We start from the raw sequence: 19,572 nt of genomic DNA on the forward strand, positions 1-19,572 counted from the left end.
GTGCATTGTGGGACATGTAGTTCCGAACCAACAAGCTTTTTGGTATCTTTTTTCATTCACTTGTATGAATTCAGTGGGATCTTGAATAACTCTTTGTTCTATTAATTTACGATTTTCAAACTGTATTCATAGAGTTAACATCGCAACGATGTCAGTAAACGCTGCAAAAGTACTACATTTCCCATATCGCTTAACTACGGTTGGTAAGAAACATAGCCAGTGGTAAGAAACAGACTTCGAGTATTGTTTATTCGAGAGACATGCTAGAAGGGTCTTAGTGGTTCCGAGTTAATGTAAATTACGTTTCCAGAGTTACTAAATAGTACTTAATCTTAACGTATCTGGTTAACGGCTTGGTTGGTCTGTATTTTGCTGTGTAACGTTAATAGTTCACAATCACATTATTGTTATCTAGGTCTAGGAGATAACAGCTCACTAAGGAGATGACAGGACTGGGGATTTACAAATTTGAAAATGGAGAAAGTTACCCATCAAATTGCTTCCCAACAAGATCATATTTTCATCCAAGAAACGAAGGTGATTATTCCTGTGATGGTAAAGCTGAATTTTCAGCATCGTTACTCCAGTTTTTAGTGTCAAATAATCCTTCATAAATCATTATAATATGCTGATTTGCTGCTCAAGAAACATTTCTTATTGTTATCAATGTCGAAGACAGTTAATACTTTTGCTTTATAATAGCTTTAATTTTTATATGATTATATAAATTATTTTAACAATGTGAAAGTATTTACTGTCATTTTTAATCCATTTAATGCAACCTTGCTAAATAAAAGTATTAATTTCTTTATAAAAAAAAATGACGGACTATGGTGCAAACATGCCTTTGAATTTTTCACATTTAAAATAAATAGTTGCATCTATTAAACGGTGCACTGTGGTATTATATATATTGTTTTTAAAGGGGCAGGACACTGGCTCGTAGCACACAAAAATACATTGGAAGAGGGAATATCAAAAAGGAAAAACGTTTCAGGATCATGTTTCGAAGTGCACTCTGGGAAACATGAAAAGGGAAGACCAGAGAGTGCAAGCAGCACTTTAGATGCTCAACTTTTAGTAAGAATACTTTCACATTAGTAACTGGGTCTGCTATTAATTATTTAATTCATTGGTTTCACATGTGACTCTGATGTTCAATATCTCTTACTAACACACACTTCCACTATACTTCAGATTACACTGCATTGTGTGGATAAACCCTCCGACCTCTGTTCTGTTAACATCAGTGGCAAGGATTTGCAAATGGTAAGCCCTGTGTAAAACACATTATTTAAAGTTCATTTGTTAGTTCTTTACCAGGGGGACTCAGGAAACAAGCTTTAATTTAAGCTAAAACAACTTAAATTTTAGATAATGACTTATGGAGATTCTTATCTATTATTGTGGACAAAATGTTTAAGAACCAATGGTTTAAACCATCTGCCATTACATCACAAAAGGATTTTTCTTTTTCTTTTAAACAGGTCAAACTTGAGGGTTTGGAAACATTTGATCACATTACTTACATAAATGCCTCTGATAACCATTTAACTTTAGGTAATCAAATATTTTTTTTATATTTCTAATGTGACAAGTACAAAATGTGTGTATGTGTGTATATATTATTATTATTTATTATTAGCCTATTTTATTTTATTTTTTCTTCTAGAGCCTTTTGACAGGTTTCCTGCACTAAGGGAATTGGAACTATCACTGAACAGTCTCCATAATTTTGAGATTCATGCTGAAGAATTCCAGAGATTGGAGGTCAGTTTGCTTAAATACTGGGTTGTGATCGTATTCTGCTCTTGAACGATTAAAGCAGATGTGAGTATTGTGATGATCTAAAAAGCTTGACATTATTACTTTGTTTCAGGTTTTGGATTTATCTTTCAATAACATATCAGGAGAAAGTATATTAAATCTAGGCCTGTTAGCACGTCTGAAGGTGCTCCATCTAACTGGAAACCAACTGCAGATGCTTCCACTCAATATGGCTGGACCTTGTACCTGCCCTGGAGAAAAGTAAAAGAGACTTTAAAATCTCTTTTAAAGACTTTATCTAAGTAGCATATGTGCATAGAAATGCTATGCTTACCCTTTATTTTAAAAGTATGGAACATTAAGTCACAAGTTACTTTTTGCCTAAAGTTTTGTAAAAGAACTACACAAGAAGATTCAGTGCAGTTTTGAATGTTTGAAATTACATTAGAACAGTTTTCCCTTTTCTTAGGAGCACACAACAGGGTTCCTTGCTATTTCAAAAACTTGAAGTATTGATGCTTGATGAGAACAAATTATCATCTCCAGGAGTGTTTATGAGTCTTGCTAACTTACAAAGGTTAGTAAGCTTTTTCTAGAGAAATATGTGGCATTAATGAAGTTTCTGAAGTGTTCAAATTAATTCATTTCATGCAACAAGACAGATCATATATATATATATATATATATACATTTATCTATGTAATTATAATTAGCCAAAATAACAATATTATTTAGCACAAAATCTCTCTTACAAGAATAAAAATTTAAATAATCCTAATTTTCTAAACAAAATGTGCACTCATTACAATCAGTTATTAGTAACATTAGGCAGCCTATCAAATCAGTCTCAGTTGATTTCATTCTTCTTGGTGGAGACTGACCCCTTGAGGCACAGCCTTTTAGAATTTTAAACCAAACAATGCTGAAGCCCAAGAAAATTACGCGTGTTGTAAACATGAATGTGTCTAAGTGATTAGAGGGCTCTGTTTTGTTTTTAAATGTATAATTTATAAACGTATTAACTAATAAATAAGGAAACTGCAAAAGTATGATGCTTACATTTGACATTTTATTATTTAGGATCCATTTAAGTGATTCTCACATTCTCTCTTAAATTCGTTTTATCTTACTTTTTGTGCATTTAGGCTTTGTCATCTAAACTTACAAGGAAATTGTATCTCAGGAGTCCCATTCTTGGAACAAATGGCAACATTACAAGATGACCTGACAGGCATTATGCCACAGAGCATCGGACAGAGCGCGAGCCTGACGAATGACAAGAGGATAAAGTGTTAGTATATTTAATAATAATAATGAATAATTTTAGGTTGGAAAACAAATTGTTTATCTGTTCATTTTTTCCCCTTTCTTTGCCAAATAGTCTCTGAAATCACCATAAGCCAGCAAAAAACAGAAAAAACATTGGAAGTAGGATCGGAAGTCTATATAAGTCGTATCCATTTTTTTCTCAATATTATCATTGATATTCATCAGCATTTTATAATGGAACTTGTATATGCAATAGGAGGACAAAGCATGTCTTCATTCTGGTCCCTTAAAATACTGTGATGATCAGAGAAAGGAGGATGGATGCTCCATGGATCTCGGTCTACCTTTTCAGGAACTTCGTCATCTGAATTTGGCCAACAATGAGGTCTGTGTATTTGTATCTGTGTCTTTGATTTTTAACAAACATAGACAGCTGAATTAAGTCATTGACAGCAGAGCTTTTTGCCAATTTTTCCCTCTAGATAGCTGAGGAAGAGGCATTGTTGCCTGTGGCACTGTTTCCAAAGCTCAATGAGCTTGTTATTCACTCAAACCCCTTGACAACACAGAGAAGTGGTAAGCTCACACATCCTCGGGCAGGCTCATTGCTAGGGCATTAAATGAACTAAATCTGACAAGAAAAAAAAGAAGTACATCTTTCTGTGTTTTTCAATACAGGCGACCCACCAATGCTGACCTGTTTTCTTCAAGACAAGCTGGGTATTAAGATAACGCGAAAAAAGTCAACGGATTGCATTAAGCGACATATTAAACTTCCTGTCAATCCTAAAAGAAAGGTGTCACAAATTTAAAAGTTTGGATTTAGCACTTAATGTTTTCGAAGTCTTTTCAGAAGCAGTTTACCTTCAACTTACATTTTCAGGTGAGAACTACAATTCCAAACATACCAAAATTTCCTTTGATCATGGAAAATCAACATGCTACAGAACCACTCTGCCCAAAGAAATACACTGGAGAAGATAGTCCTCAACCCTCAGAGTTTGGCTCATCGTCTCAAACGAGCATTGAAGACGAGGAAGACATTGCGACGGGCCAGGAGCATTTAGACTTGGCAAGTGCAGACATATCCTTTGAGGCGAATCAAAATGCAGAGCCGTTCTTTGTGACAGAGGTAATTTTTTGTACCTAAATCTACATAGCAAGACTTGTTAATATGCATGTTAGAAAACATTTTTTGTTTTATTTTATTTTCCAGATTAATGGCCTACATCAATCTGAATACCAAGAAGAGCTGGATGATCCAAAGCAAACCAGCCTGGAAATGAAAGCCAGTAAAGCATGTCCAGAAAAACTGACTGGTTACGAAATCTTACTTGATGACACATCTGAGCCAGAAATGCCTAAGATTTCTGGTAAGAATTTTCCTGAACTCTTTGTTTGACCCGTTGCTTTGTTTGACTCAGTGCCGTTTTGTTTGTTCGTGTGGTCATTGGTTTCTCTCGACGCAGGAATTCAACATGCCGTAAGGGTTTTGGAGCACACGCTCAAGAACCTGCTTGTGTATAGAGATTCTAAAGCAAATCTGGACCTTCCTCAGAAGCCGTACGCCGAAAGAGAGAAAAGGGTCTGTGGTGTTGTCTACAACAAATAATATATTAATGCCATTATTGAATCCTGGGTCATCTGTTATGAATAACACAGCAGGAACATTCTTTTCACAGATTAGAAATCTGCCACCTTTGAGACCAAAGAAGTCAAAGGGAGAACTTCTCGCCCAAATAAAGGAGACGAAAACAATAAGCAAAGTTCCCTTAGGTAACCGATGCTTCCTTTGTCATTTTATGGCAGGCTTTGAAATGTCACTTATTTATTAAAATGACAACACCGAGATGGAAACCTGTGTAATTAAGCAAGTCAAGATGCTATTTCAGCAGGAGCAGCATTTAAATGTTATCATCAACTTGCAGGTCAACTATCAAGAACACTACTGAGATGTTATAGTGATTGTGTGGCACTGTTTACTTTGAAATGCTCTATTTGGCTCTGCAGCTGTTCCTCTATTATTTCAACACTTAACAGATTGCTAGTGTGTTGGACTGTGCTGCATAAATGAACTTCAGTGCAGTGATTGTGGATATGCCATCTAGGGAACCTCCAGACTACTGTTAATATGAATAAAATGACTTTCAATGCAGCATTGCTCATAGAACGATATTAAATGCAACTTCATATATTCTCTATGCAGATAATGTACTCAAGGGAGGGAATGATATTTGTAAGAGAGAATATGAAGAAGCACTAACTCTGCTGAAGGACATGAAAAGGAAGTACAGGACGGCCCATTTGAAAAGAGTGGGACAAGCAGCACAGATTGAGATTGAGAAGACGTGTAATCTAAATTAACAGGTGCTTTACTTTCTGCTTTTACTAGAGAAATATCACCATTAAGATATTGGAGAGATGGCGGCAAAATGTGATCTTTTGTATTGAATACAAATAAACAGTAAATGTCATTGCTGTCAGAAATCTAAAGTTTAGGTTACATTTATTTTCATCATGTATTTGTTTTATCTCATTGGCATTTGTTTTATCTCATATTCTTTGACATAAAAAATATATACCCTTCGAGGGATAGCCTCAAAGAATCCTTTTTTCACATCAAGATTTGGTCACCCTTTTTTAACTTTAATTTTTTTTTATATGGCAAGAATTGGGCTGTTAGGTCTTTTGATTGTTTTGACACAATAAAATAAATGATTGGTAATTTGCAGAAAGTATACTTAAAAAAAATGATCTCTTATTTTTACCTGAAATATTTTAGCATTTGTCATTATGGAATTTTAATGTTTTGAAAGGTGTAGAAAAGAAATAGGAACAAAATTCATTGTAACTCAGTGAGGTTTTTTTTTAATACCATTGTCAATTGTAATGTTAATATATTTACAACAGGACCAACAATAAAACATTTATATAACATATAGTATATATAATATACACTATATATAACATATATCATAGCATATATCAGGATAATAACAGCAAATTTGCATTATATTGATAGTGTGCAACAGTTTTTTTTTGCTTTTTTTTTAAAAAAAAGGGAAAAAGGAATAGGAACTTAATGAGCAGTTTTTTTTACATTACTGTCATTACACACTTTTCATTTTAATATATTTACAATAGGACTAACATTAACAACGGGTAAGCTGCTCCACAAAATAATTACATAATTAAAAAAATGTTCCATGCTTGTTTTTTTCTTTATTAAATAAAAGCTTTTATTATTTAGTATATTAAATATATATTTTAAAATATCTGATTTCATGCGCGTACATCCTGATAATATCCAGAAGTTCGCATTTTTTCCTAACGAAACATTCATTGTAAAGTTTTTAAAATAATGTTTGTACAAGACAGCGAACAAGTCGGTTTTCCTGTAGGAGGCGCTTTTGATAAAACCTAGAGAAGCTTCAGTAACTCCCACAGACCATCGTAGTTATAAAGTGCGGAGAAGTTTGAGAAGACAAATCCTGCATGTCCACGGTTTTCTGGAATATGAAGAAAAGAATGACCTACTTGAGACATCTTTTCATTTTGGTCACAATGCGATGCGTCGTTCAGGGTGAAACAGATGCAATACGACCAGGAAAAGGTAAGTGACTCCATCAAATAATATTTTATTAGTAAATTGGCATCACCCTTCGATGCATCATTCTGCCAGCGATGCGGCTGTATTGAAAATGCCGTGATTAAGTTATATAATAAAAGTTCCTCTTTAACGGTCCTTTCAGTGTTTTTAAAGTAATGCAAATTATAGGCCATTCCGTTAAACCGTGACATTGTATCCTACATTAGCATATGTGTAAACAACGAGATTATTATTGACTTTTTTTTTTTTTTATGAAACAACAAAAATCCAGTAACCAGTGAAACGTCGTTTTGGTGTACAATTTAATTAAAATAAAACTGTCATAATGACATTATCATCCTATCAGGAGATTTTCCATTGTCTCACTTTTTTATCACTAACTTATATTTTGTAAGGTTTGTTAGTATGGGGAAAATCTTTTACTTAGTTTACTTAGTTTTCTTTACAACAAACAACTGATTTTTATTCTCTTTAATTGTCTTTTTAATAAATATCTATTAGTGTCATGACCTAAAGCTATAGCTTTACAGAATACATTTCTGGAATTAAAACATTTATAATTGATAACATTGTTGATGTAAATCCCAGCAATCAAATGATCATGTGTTTGTGTTGCATGCAGTGTCAGGTGTGTTTTGCACTTTTAAAGAGAAGTCATACAGGCCAGGTGATAGCTGGCATCCCTATTTGGAGCCCTTTGGATTCATGTTCTGCATGCGCTGTACGTGCACAGAAGTATGTATCCACCTTTCAAGCCTAATTTACTGTTTTAAGTTTTAAATGCCATAGCTTTTTAGCTGATCATTCATGAATTACCCATTACTTTTAATGTTGTAATTGTGTGCATGCACTTGTCAGATGCACATACTACTGTATGTGTAATGTGCCAGTGTTTCTGTCTACTCTCATGTGTGTGTATGTATAGTCTGGTCATGTGAAATGCAACAGCATCAAATGCCCTGTTCTGCGATGTGAAAATCCAGTGACTAACTCACAGCAGTGTTGTCCTCGTTGTGCAGGTATTACAACACTTTTTTTGTGGGAGTTCAATGAATTTAATTTATATGCATGATTCTGGTACATTTTTATTTGAACCGTCTGACTTATGCATATTATTGTTATTGTCATAATCAGATGAGCACAGAACTCCTGCTGGTCTGCGGGCACCCATTAAAACCTGTAGTTATAATGGAAGCATTTATCAAACAGGGGAAACATTTGCCAACCATGAGCTCTTCCCATCCCGTCAGTCGAACCAGTGTGTCATGTGTACTTGCTCTGTAAGTATTTTTTTTTGCATTCATTGTTGTTGCATTCACCATAGTACATCTCTCACGAATAACTGACTGGCACCTGCAAACATGGGAATCTAATCTAAAGATAGTGTGAGAAAGCAGGTAAAAATGCAGAATTTCTGTAGCTCAAACAGTAGAGCATAACACTCTTTTGGATAAAATTATCTGCTTTTAAAATGAAATGATAATATAATGCTCAATAAACCATAATGCGTTCACCATTGTCATAACTGCAGATTAATTTCCTAGCTATTCCCCCAAATAACTACATAGTTTCAGTAACAGACGCACAGACCAACAACAACAAAGCAATTCAAGTAATAATGTCTTCATTAAGAAAGTTTGGGTTTATGGTTGTAATTTTATGTACAATAAATGAAATCATGCATCATAATTAATATTCTTTTACATTTTTTATTCTTTTTCATTAAAGAATGGAAATATATTCTGTGCATTGAAAACCTGTCAGCCCATTACATGCTCCTCACCAGTGTCAGTCCCGGATACCTGTTGCTTGGTGTGCAAAGGTAACAATGTATTTGCTATTTTTTTTCTTCAATTAAGAGAATTGTAGCCGATTTCAGTTATATTATAGGCTGCTGAAATTGATTTATTTTAGACGAAATTGGATGTTAGAGGCTGTATTCATATTTTAAGCCTCTTATTGTGGTAAAAAAATAAATAAATGCCATTGTCTCCTTTGAATAAATAGAAAGTGCAATTGATATCAATTCTGCATCATTTGAGGATGGAGGACAACAATTGAACAGAGGAGTTGTATGTATTTTCTTTTTCAAGAGACTTTTTAAAATGTGTTTTATTGTTTCATTCATGCTACTCTTTAATAGGATGATATTTAAACAAGTGCAGTTACAACGTTTGATTTTATATGTCTTGAAACACAAGAGGCATTCTGTGGATCAGTGTGGTGCAGAACATGTCAGGGGTCGCTCAGTCAGAGCCACGCCATCGACACTCCGGGGGTCTCCCAGAGGCCTCAACCTGCAGACACTACACATCAAAGGAGCTGCTGAAACTACTGTTAAAATTCTTCTGCAGCGCAAACATCAGAGAGGTAAACAATATGGCTTTTCACACTTGAACTAGTTAACCCTCTGTCTTTCTACGCCCTGGGTATACGCAAGACGGAATATAGTTGTTAACCCTAGGTAAAAAGAATGCTGCAGGCTTGATGTCAAAACTCAGAGGACTAGTTCGCTAGTGGTTCCCTCAAGATTTTCCTATGGGTTTTTACACTGTAAACCTGAATAAGTTGGCGAAACTCAAAAAATTTGAGGTAATCAGTCAAAAAAGTTTAAAAGTTTAGGTAAACATAACTGGCAGGCAAATTTTTATTTTGTACTCATACATTTTAATGGCTCTTTACTTGAAATATTTGATTAAGCTAATCATTTAACTAAAAATTAATCTCAAATGAAATATTTTTTGTAGTGGAACTTGGCTAGCTTGAACTAGATAATTCAGTAATGCTATCTTGCTAATTAGTAACACAATGCTTTAATAGCATAGCATAGTAATTTCTGAATGATTACACTGTAAACCCGAATAAGTTGGCAAAACTCAAAAAATGTAAGGCAATCAGTTGCCTCAAAAATTTTAAGTAAGCAGAACTGGCAGATTTTTATTTTGTACTCATACAATTTACTTGTTCTTAACTTGAAATATTTGAGTACACTAATCCATACATTTAACTTAAATTTGCATGTAACCTCATTGTGAACATTTTTAGTAGCATAAACTTAGTTAGCTATAACAAGCTAGTTCAATAAATGCTAACTTGCTAATTTACTATCATGTTAACAATAGCATGGTATAGCACTTGCTTTATGGGTACAACAATATAAAGCTTTTAACATACTTGCTCTCAAATCAAGCCACATGCAACACTTGTCACATGATGGTAACTCTCCTAAAACCAACATTAACAGAAATTCTTCAAAATTAGCATAACAAAACATTAATCACTACTAAATCTCCCACTTAACATTAATCTTGCACACAAAAAAAACATTTTATAATACACTTAATTTGAGCATTTACTCTCCCTTTCGAGTGCTATGGGCAAAGCATTTTAGTTTGTCTAAATTAAGAGTTCATAAAACTCAAAACAATGAAACGATTCAGATTACTTAAAATGTGTCAGTTTTGTGAACTCGATAGAAAAAGAAAGTTCTTTAAAGTTAATTTGATTAAACTAATTTGGTTTGAGTAGGGTAAACTTATTTTATTAAATGAAACAATTAATTATTTTGAGCAATAGTGTTTACTATAATGGGTTTTTTGGATTTATAAGTAAAATAGGGTCTATGGTAAACATAACTTGAATACGTTTTGCTCTCCAACTTAAATTACACACACCCATATCGAAAGCGTGGATTTTAAAGCTGGTATGTTAATTTCATGAAAAACGACAGACCTTATTTTACTCATAAATTGAAAAACCCCATTATAAAATCCCATAGGAAAATTTTAAGGGAACCACTGGTGAATTGGTCTTCCGGGTTTTGACGTCATGCACTTTATTAACCCGGGTTAACAACTAATCCTGGTTATTTATAAGCTGCTGTTTCACACTGTACATTCTTAAACTCTAGGTTAACGTTCTTGCATATAAATATGCATATTTGCGGTGTCAGTGTCTTTGATTGGAAGAGCACATCATGCGATCTGTTTACATAAAGGCTCTAGCATTGAGCATCCTCATATATTGCCGACTGTACTATCAAGTTTATACTGAATGGACTTTTTGATCTAAAGGTAAGAATAAAATGGCCTCTTCACTCCAATTGTTACGTTTCATGTCACCATTTCACATTTTCCACCGTAAACGCTGAAACATAGCCCACTGTTTATATAACACGTAGTGTTTCTGTGATGCACAAAGCATGTGAATATGAAGCATGCGATTGGCTGTCTAAGCATCTAGCTGTAACCGCATCACCATTTTACAGGTTTGGCTCCGCAATGTGGAGTTAACACTGCAAAAGCGATGCTAACTCTGCATATAACCCCTGGCAAAAAGCAGTGCTAACCCCACTTCTACATTTCAAGTGTGAAACGTTCCTTTACCTAGGGTTAAAAGCGAGGTTTAGTTAAGCACAGTTTGAATACCTAGGGTTAAAAGCGAGGTTTAGTTAAAGGGACACTCCACCCATTTGCACTAAGCTTTGCATTGTTAGAAACCCAGTCATACTATTGAATGGTCGTGCAACACTCTCTCATTTTCCCCTGAGACGGGAGAAATCCGTTATTTACCTCTTACACTTCCTCCCACAATGACGCAAAAATCGTCATTTTGCGTCATTGTCGGAGGAAGTGTAAGAGGGGGGGATTTCTGTTGAGACTACAAGCACTAGTTCCTCATCTCTCCAATCTTTCCCAGGGGCGGGACCCGCTCACGCTACAGACCTATTACAGATCAGTGGGTGGGACTTTACTCTCTGAAACTGAAAGCAATATCCTCCATCTTGTTTGAAGCTAAGCTAACAGGCGCTGTGGAGACAGATGTAAAGTTATGACAATAGCGGAGGAGAGTACTCAATATGATATAGAAGAAGAGGATTTCGGAAGTCTGATGCTTGAATCAGGTGTTTGTGGCTACCTTTACAAGCCGCATTATAGCGAAGAGCAGCCGAGGCAGAAGACCTGCCTGCCGCGGACGAGGAGCCCGGACTGGCTCGAGTTAGGGCGGACTGGTGGCGCCGGTGATCTCACTATGCAACTACGAACACAGAGATAGAGTCCGTCTGCGGCAAAGAATTTCAACGATGACAATTTCGCCTGGACGAAATCTCTGAATCAGACGAGGACACGGACGTTTGTGTTGTGAACTATCCTAGTTTTGCACCGCATATGTTCTGACTGAACATCCCGGTACCATGCAATAATTCACCTTTTCGAAAGAAATAAAAACGAGGAGTAATGCACTAATGAGTTCGCCAACTAACTAGACATTTTGTGTGAAATGAATTTCAAGCTCTGGTGGTAGCTAGCCTTGTAGACGGAAGAGTGATTTCTCTTATAGGCAGATATGCGCTGTTCTGGATTAGTGGGAATGGCTTGCGGAGCTGTGCAATGTGGTGCATTGTGGGAGTTGTTGTCTTTCATACAAATGCGTCCTGAAGTTATTTTTTGTCTTTCCTCGGTCACGAAGGCACCAAATTCAAAATTTATTTTACATTTCGACTACATATATGACCCACTTTCAATAAAAAAAACAATGTTCCTATGGGTGGAATGCCCCTTTAAGCACAGTATGAAAAGCCCTTTAATGCACCACTGATTGGAAATGTGAGGAATTGCTTATCAAAATCCAATAAAGTCATATCCTGTCAAAGTAATGTAGGGTTTCTGACTTTGTCTAAGCTTGTGTGTACAGTGGCAAGACCTATTCTCATGGTGACGTGTGGCACCCGGCGCTAGGGAAGGTCTTGGAGTGCATTCTGTGCACCTGCAGGGACGGCTTTCAAGAATGCAGGCGCATCACGTGTCCCAACCAGTATCCATGCCAACATCCCATAAAGATAGAGGGGAAATGCTGTAAGATTTGTCCAGGTAGGCATATCAGTGTTATCATATTTGCAATGATTTAACTTTAATGTCTTATCAGTGTGTGTTGTTTTTTTTAAACTTGCATTTCCAGAGCTCAAAGCAGAGAGCAACAGGACTGAGTGCTATCTTGCTCAGGACAATAACAGTCTCCTGGTTTATAAAGTTGAACCCTCATCAGCTGCTCAGTCGGAAGATAAAGTACGGATGATTGCCATCGAGAGACAAGGAGCCACTGAAGTTGAGGTGCAAGTCTGGAAAACTGTTGAAGGTGATGCTGGTGATTTAAACAAGTTATAATATAGCTAATCATGAGGTTGTTACATTTGTTTGGTAATTCAAGACTATTATAGTGTTAAGCACATCATTTATATCAGCCCTGGAACAAACTATTGTTGGAGAGCAAAAATAGAGATTCTTTCACTTTTCTAGATTTCATCCAAATTCTTAGTCACTGACCTAGATATGCAATTTTATAAATCTTTGCCAGCTCTCAGCTGCAAGATAAGGTTGCTTATTTTAACTCTATGGCACTAGAATTAGGGCCCGAGGACCCTATTGGAATCGCTCCGAAATATTATGTTTTTTATTGTAGTGTTACTCCATTAAAACTGTCTTCTAATCTTTGCAGGTGTTTTGCATCTGATGGAGACAGGTGATGTTCAGAAGAAAGACCTCATAGAGCATCCAGAAAATTACATCTTGCTGACCACATTAGATGAGGGTTTGTTTAATTTTGTGCATTTCACCAAATTAGTTCCGCATTAGTTTGCAAAATGTGACATTTAAACATTCAACTGTGTATTTTGATAGTTAAAATTTAGTTTGAATTGACCACACTGAACATTTTAGGTGAATAAACTAAAGGTAAACTTATTCCTCTCCTAATATGTGTTTTAAACAGCCATGAAAAGAGACTAGGGACAACATTAAATATTTGAGCTAGGAGTATTTTCAGCTGCCAGGAAACATGATAAGCTAGAGGAGACCAGAGGAAATTGAGCGTCTAACATGTCGATTTTTGGTTTCCTTTTTATACATTTTCCGTCTAACTATTTCAGTAAGTCACTCTTGATCCATTTTCTGTGCATTGGCTGTTTCAGCTTAAATTCTGTGCCAGACAGACAGAGAGACAGGCCTGATTCACACTGTACGCTAAAGCAATCTGTATTAAACTGTCCTTCTTCTGTTTGCATAGACACTTGGAGAAAGTTCAAAGAAGAAGAGGACAAGCAGAAGGACTTCAGTAAGATTAGGAGCTGTGAAGACGGGATCAAGGAAGTGGTGAAGTACTTAAACCCTGAACAGCTGGACAGTCTTTGCACTTCTTAGTCTCCTCCCCGCTCTAACACTGTGCCATCCCAGTCTGACACTCATTTTATTACAAGAAGAACACACACACCCACACTCACACAATGTGCATGTAGTACAAAACCAGATGCTGGCAGCAGGTAGTCTAAAGATCTTGTTTATTACCATGAGTCGGTATATCGCAAGTCTTTATGAGTTTGACATCCCAGAATTCTTTCTTTTTTTCAGAAGCCTTGAGGTCAGGTTGCTTTGATAAATGCACGTTTGGTAAGAAAAAAGTGGGTGAATATATGCTATTTGGGCTGGAATTATGAGGAAGAAAAGGTTTAAAGCAATCCTCATCATTAATAAAGGAAATGATGTATGTAATTTTAGCAGGCATCCACTGTATGTACATAAGAGGAAAAACAAAGGATGATATAGACAGCTTATTGGCCAGAATGCTTTTATAAAGTTGACGTAGGCCACATCCCCCCCCCCCCCCCACTGTACTTAGTTATTCACTACTCATTTATGTAACATGGGTAAACTAAAAATACACTATTTATTGTAAAGTCAAAGCAGCCAACATCGTCATTATTTCAATAGATCTTTTTTTTCTGTCTATCTTCTATGCAGAAAATGTTTTGCATTGTAATGTATGTAGCGTGTATATTGATCTGGTTATGTATAACTCGTATGCACTTAAAATGATGACAAATATATTGGGCTGATGACCCTGACTAAACAATATAAAATCGTATTTAGGAGCTGAAAGGTTTCTTTTTCTATTAGTTTATAGACTCTTGTTTTCAAAAATAATTATGGCCTAATGCAATATCTATAAAAGGGTTTTTTACATGTAGTTTTTGCAGGCTTTTAGGTGTCAAAACAACCATGTACTAAAGCAGGTCATTAGTTCACATGATCATTGATACTGATGAGACTCTTTTCATAATGTTGTAAATCTTTACTTTGAGCTGAAAACAACAATCCGTTGCGGCACAAATGAGTAGAAACCTGTTGCGGCCAGTCAACATGACAAGCTCCTGACATCGTTTGTTCTTCGGTCGTGCTAATCACAATGAACCGAGACGGGCCGCCGAACCCAGATTGGGGCAGTTCAGGGAGTTGTGACTAATATCCCTTCTCTCCAGATCCCAAAAGCCCACTTTCCTCTTCTGTCACAATGAGTCATTGTGCTGGCCGCACACAAAGTGCCAGACGGTGCTGCTCATCTCTCACTGAAGGCCTGACAAAATATTTTGAAACAGAAGCCCCTCAGTTGCAGACCTTAATAGTCACACAATGAAGCTGTGAATTATTTCCGCTGGCTGTTGGATCTAACAGTTTCTGGCAATTTGTTCTCTTTGAACGGCTTTGGAGGGAGGACAAAGGGGATTTTACTGTGCGCTCCTATTTCATTTTCTCTCTTTGTGTATGTTAGTTTAAGGAGATGGTCGGACATCCCGTTTGATCAATACGCTGGCCGTCGTTTCACAAAAAGAGCCTATTGTTACGTCGGAAACCTTTCAATTCGTTATGTCCGTGTTGATTTGATGGAGTCTGAAATGGCTTCAGCTCCCCGGGGTTCACACTTGCGAATTTAAGTTTTAAACATAGCCCTGTTGGCACCTTCGCTTTCGGCTAATGGTTGTGAATTCCCAATAAATAGCATTCAGCTATGCATGCTTAGTCTTGGCTCTGGCAATCTGAACAGCTGGGGGCAGTCACTGGGTATAAATCAGGTGAATGGGTCAGTTCTCTGTGTGAGTTTTCCTGCTCAGCTTTGCTTCCCATTGTTGCACTTAAAAGTGTAAATGGGAGTTGCATTTTATATCGCTGTGATGTTCTGCAGCTATTTGAAAGGCATCTAGTGCTATTTGCTGTATTACTCTTGAATTTTTACTCTTGTCTGAGTAAGCCATGTTGTAGCACATCCTGAGTGAAGGCAGGTGATAAAACGACGATGTACACTTGAGTAAAAGTACAGATACTAATAAAATATTACTCCAGTAAAAGTACAAGTACTCCTTTTTAATTTGACCTAGTTTAATTAAATTGTATTACACGTAGAAAGTACTAATAGATGAACCATGTTTATATATTTTGCCCATTTATATATTCCATCTTACAAAAAGGAAAATTAGTGGATGAAGAAATTGATTCATGTATTGGATGTGGTAATGACTCATTTGTATTGATCTGCAAATAACATTTTATTTTATTACCAAAACATACACTTATCAAAACATTAAACTTCAATATACTAAAATATTCAATTTAAGTAACAGAAAATGTACGTATGACAACAAGTGAAAATAACAAAATATGAAAATATATAGTATTTAAAAAAGATGAAAAACAAAATGCATGTAAATGTGTTGTAAGAAATAGTATAAACATCCAGAATTAAAACAGATCAGTCATGGCATGGAACATACTTAGCTTGATTTTGGCGGACGAGATCTGCTACGCTGCTGCTGCTGCAGAGCAAGTACAATCATTTGTTCAGCTCAGTCAAAATAACAAACAAAAGGAAAGGCTGCTGCAAGAAAATGGTAGAACCCCCATAGCAGATCTCTACAGGTGGTGCTGGGGAGGAGGAAGGATAACAGAAGCTTTTATAATTGCGCAACGTGCCAATCTCAGGCTAGTGTATAATATACAGTATATGGTTACGTGGATTTGGAAGTACTTCTGATTGGCTGGTGCCACGGCGTTAGAAGAACCAATCAGCGTTCGGTTAGAGGTTCATGCCTGAACTATGTATATGTCATGCAGTACAAAATATGGTTGCATGGTATGGTTTAAATATGTTTTTATGTTTTTACATGTTCTTACACATTTTGAGTCAGAAACGAACAATTAAGTGTATTATGTAGACTTGCTCTGACCAGATCATGGAATGTTTAAGAACAGCTGCAATCAGATCAGTCCATTTCACAATTGTTCAGTGCGATTTGCGAAAATGATTCAACAGGTATTAAAAGAATCAGCTTGTTTGCGAACCAGACATCGCTATTTCGTCTCAGAGAAGGTGACGATTTCCTCAGATCGAACTAAATGTTTTTTATCAAATGTAGTGGAGTAAAATATGAAATAACGAAGTAAAAGTTTTCTGAAAGAAAAACACTAGATCAAGTAAATAAAGTAGAGATACTTTTAAAAATGTACTTAAGTTCAGTAATGAAGTAAAAATGCTTAGTTAATGTCCACCACTGCGAATACGTAATGTTTCTGCCTCTGAACTGCTGCTCTGCACGGCGCCTGCAGATTCACAGTCTCTAAGCAACTGAAACAAGATTCAAAGGGAGCTAAACTGGGTTAAGGTAATTAACTCTGATGGATTGGTTAGCTTTCGCAGCTGATTAAGGTGTTCATGTAAACTGTGAATTAGTGCGCCATCCAAATACTTCAGAAATATGCACTTTTTTGTTTTGTACACCCTCCTCCCTCTCTCCTTTCTTGAGTTGGCCCTGATCATTTCAGCCAATGATCTGAATCATGTTAAGCAAGCACTGAGCAGCCTGCCATGAACAATCCATGGATCTGCTTTTCCTGATGCCTACTGCTTAAAGTGCAAGGAAACATTATACAATATTAAAAGTAGTGTTGTTCCAAACCCGTATGATTTCTTTCTTCCGCAGACCAAGAAAGGAAATATTTTGAAGAATGTCCATGCTGTGCTTTTCCATACAATAAAAGTGAATGGGGGACCAGGGGCTCTCGAGCTCCAAAAAGTCACACCATGATAAATGTGCACTAAAATCCAAAATCTCTGATATTTTTGTGTGAGGAACAGACTGAAATTTACTAAAAGATTGTTATGCCTTATGACTGCCGTGGTCATCATTTACTTTCATTGTATGGAAAAGAGCTGCTTGGATTCTCAATAAATAATTCCTTTTCATGTTTCACGGAAGAAAGGAAGTCAACTTTAAGGGTATTAGATGCTTAAAGTTCTGCCAAAATGAAAGTATTTTGAATATAACTTAAATGTATACTTGTAAAAGGCACTAAATTGAGTGAGAACAGACTGCATAGCCTTTGCCACGGAAAACAGTAATTAAGCCACATCAACCAATGATGGATGGGTGTCATATGGCCACTTAACTAATGTGACACAAAGATGAATGATGAGGTGAAGTGTTTTAGAGATAATCAGGGCTTGGATTCATGCCAACTGTAGCACATGGGAATTGTTTCGATGCATTTAATGACATTTGCAAAGAGAGCACAGGTTCCATTTGGTAATCAGCAAAATAATTTTTTTTAGCTTGATTTCAACAAGACAAATCCAGATGTGAGGCACCTCACACCCTAAAAATAAGCCAAAGACATCATGTCCCAAAAAAGGTGATGCATGCTCTGCCTTTTCCAATCATGTTCTGCATATTTTCCTGTTTTGACAAAGAACAGTGGTCCTTCAGCCAAATGCACTTATATCATCCAGTCAGGCGAGCGTGTGTAAAAATCTGCTTTCAATTAATGCACAATGATTTATTCTTTAAGAGCTCTGCATGAGAACAGTGAGGGGGATTTGATAAATAAATCACTGCTGAATGTTTGAGTTATTGCTGTTTGATGTGTTTTGTTGGCGTTGATCTACAAAGCAAGACTCTCTCGTGCCCGCGAGGTCTGCCCGCACTTAAAAGGCATCTTCAGAGATGCAGATTCTCTGTATTAATTGTTTTACACATAATAAACTTTTATGAGGGTCTGTAAAAAATTCAAAAGAATCTTAAAAAATGACAAAACATCTTGAGTGTATGTTATTCAGAGGAATATGCTTAGTGGATTATTGCAACCACAGTCAGGGTCAGTGTGCAAAAGGAAAGAGGGAGGGGTCACATGGGTAAATATGTAACTAATTAAGATTTAAATATTTGGTATTGAGCGGATAGTGTTCGTCAAATACCTGAGTTAGGATAGAAAAACAATAAACCTCCAAAAGTACTGTAGAAAGCACAGATTTTGTCAGATGTTTATTTTTATATGAGCAGAAAAGACAGTGGAGCAAAAAATGAAGCACTCAAACAATATTTAATGGCTTTGCAAAGTGCCCAAGGCCATTTTAAATTTAATAATGTGGGTTCACTTGATATATTTTGAAAATGTCTATTGATTTATTCCACCTGGGCTGAAAAATGCATTCTTCTGAACAGCTATGCAAGAGGAATCTAATTGAAATCGTACGGTGGCCAAGACCGTTAAATCACATGGATGGACAGAACAAGATAGGGAGATGTGAAAAACTGAAGTGTTACACAAATGGATGTGGTAAATAATGACATATGGAATAACGACTTATTTTATGGAAAATAAACCGTTTTTATATTTTATAAAAGCATCTCACCAGATGACGGAGCTTAAACTCGCCCTTAAAGGGATAGTTCACCCAAAAATTATTATTTTTTATTTTTGAGCCAACTAAACTGAAAATTCTGTCATGATTTTCTCACCCTTATGTTGTCCAAACCTGTATGACTTCTGTTGAACATTAAAGATATTATGCAAGATGTCTGTTTTCCATAATTCCTTTAAGACAAAAACTCTTTAAAAATATTGTCTATTTTCAGAAAAAATAAAGTCATTAAAAATGACATGAGGGTGAGTAAATCATGACAGAATTATCTAACAATGCAGCTTGTATTCTCACTGGCAATCAGGCTGGAAATTGGACTTAATTGTTTCAAATGTTCCATTATTGCTGTGTATTAGTGATTTAAATGGAAACCAAAATGATCCAAACAGGTAGCTGAACAAGTG

The 19,572-nt window shown here is 36.1% G+C and overlaps 2 protein-coding genes across 3 annotated transcripts; both read left to right on the forward strand.

The window, feature by feature from the left end:
- Positions 1-5,624, forward strand: xrra1 (X-ray radiation resistance associated 1). 2 transcript variants are annotated; one of them, XM_084136386.1, is made up of 18 exons: positions 1-222; positions 416-537; positions 926-1,080; positions 1,198-1,269; positions 1,488-1,560; positions 1,673-1,770; positions 1,880-2,028; positions 2,237-2,344; positions 2,913-3,058; positions 3,149-3,195; positions 3,293-3,421; positions 3,519-3,612; positions 3,715-3,833; positions 3,920-4,168; positions 4,253-4,409; positions 4,506-4,621; positions 4,719-4,812; positions 5,243-5,624. In XM_084136386.1, exons 2-18 carry the CDS (start codon positions 444-446, stop codon positions 5,398-5,400), a joined length of 2,058 nt encoding a protein of 685 aa, XP_083992512.1. In that variant the 5' UTR covers positions 1-222; positions 416-443; the 3' UTR covers positions 5,401-5,624. The 2 variants fall into 2 exon arrangements, with proteins under 2 accessions (XP_083992512.1, XP_083992513.1); XM_084136387.1 differs by having other exon boundaries at positions 95-203; positions 5,243-5,529.
- Positions 5,625-6,459: 835 nt separating this feature from the next.
- Positions 6,460-15,821, forward strand: chrdl2 (chordin-like 2). Its single transcript, XM_084136649.1, has 11 exons — positions 6,460-6,649; positions 7,269-7,381; positions 7,572-7,665; positions 7,781-7,926; positions 8,375-8,468; positions 8,654-8,718; positions 8,848-9,016; positions 12,328-12,516; positions 12,605-12,781; positions 13,142-13,234; positions 13,709-15,821. The coding sequence occupies exons 1-11, from the start codon at positions 6,532-6,534 to the stop codon at positions 13,840-13,842; spliced, it is 1,392 nt and encodes a 463-aa protein (XP_083992775.1). The 5' UTR covers positions 6,460-6,531; the 3' UTR covers positions 13,843-15,821.
- Positions 15,822-19,572: the final 3,751 nt, after the last annotated feature.

This window comes from Abramis brama (genome assembly GCF_963993115.1).
Source record: "Abramis brama genome assembly, chromosome: 15".
Classification (NCBI taxonomy): Eukaryota; Metazoa; Chordata; class Actinopteri; order Cypriniformes; family Leuciscidae; genus Abramis; species Abramis brama.

Bases quoted from the DNA above. Each gene is read 5' to 3' on its own strand.
- chrdl2 (XM_084136649.1), top strand. From the start codon at position 6,532: ATGTCCACGGTTTTCTGGAATATGAAGAAAAGAATGACCTACTTGAGA. The intron at 12,517-12,604 runs GTAGGCATATCA...TTGCATTTCCAG, and splicing joins ATGCTGTAAGATTTGTCCAG to AGCTCAAAGCAGAGAGCAAC. The intron at 13,235-13,708 runs GTTTGTTTAATT...CTGTTTGCATAG, and splicing joins GCTGACCACATTAGATGAGG to ACACTTGGAGAAAGTTCAAA.
- xrra1 (XM_084136386.1), top strand. From the start codon at position 444: ATGACAGGACTGGGGATTTACAAATTTGAAAATGGAGAAAGTTACCCA. The intron at 1,771-1,879 runs GTCAGTTTGCTT...ACTTTGTTTCAG, and splicing joins AAGAATTCCAGAGATTGGAG to GTTTTGGATTTATCTTTCAA. The intron at 3,422-3,518 runs GTCTGTGTATTT...TTTTCCCTCTAG, and splicing joins TGAATTTGGCCAACAATGAG to ATAGCTGAGGAAGAGGCATT.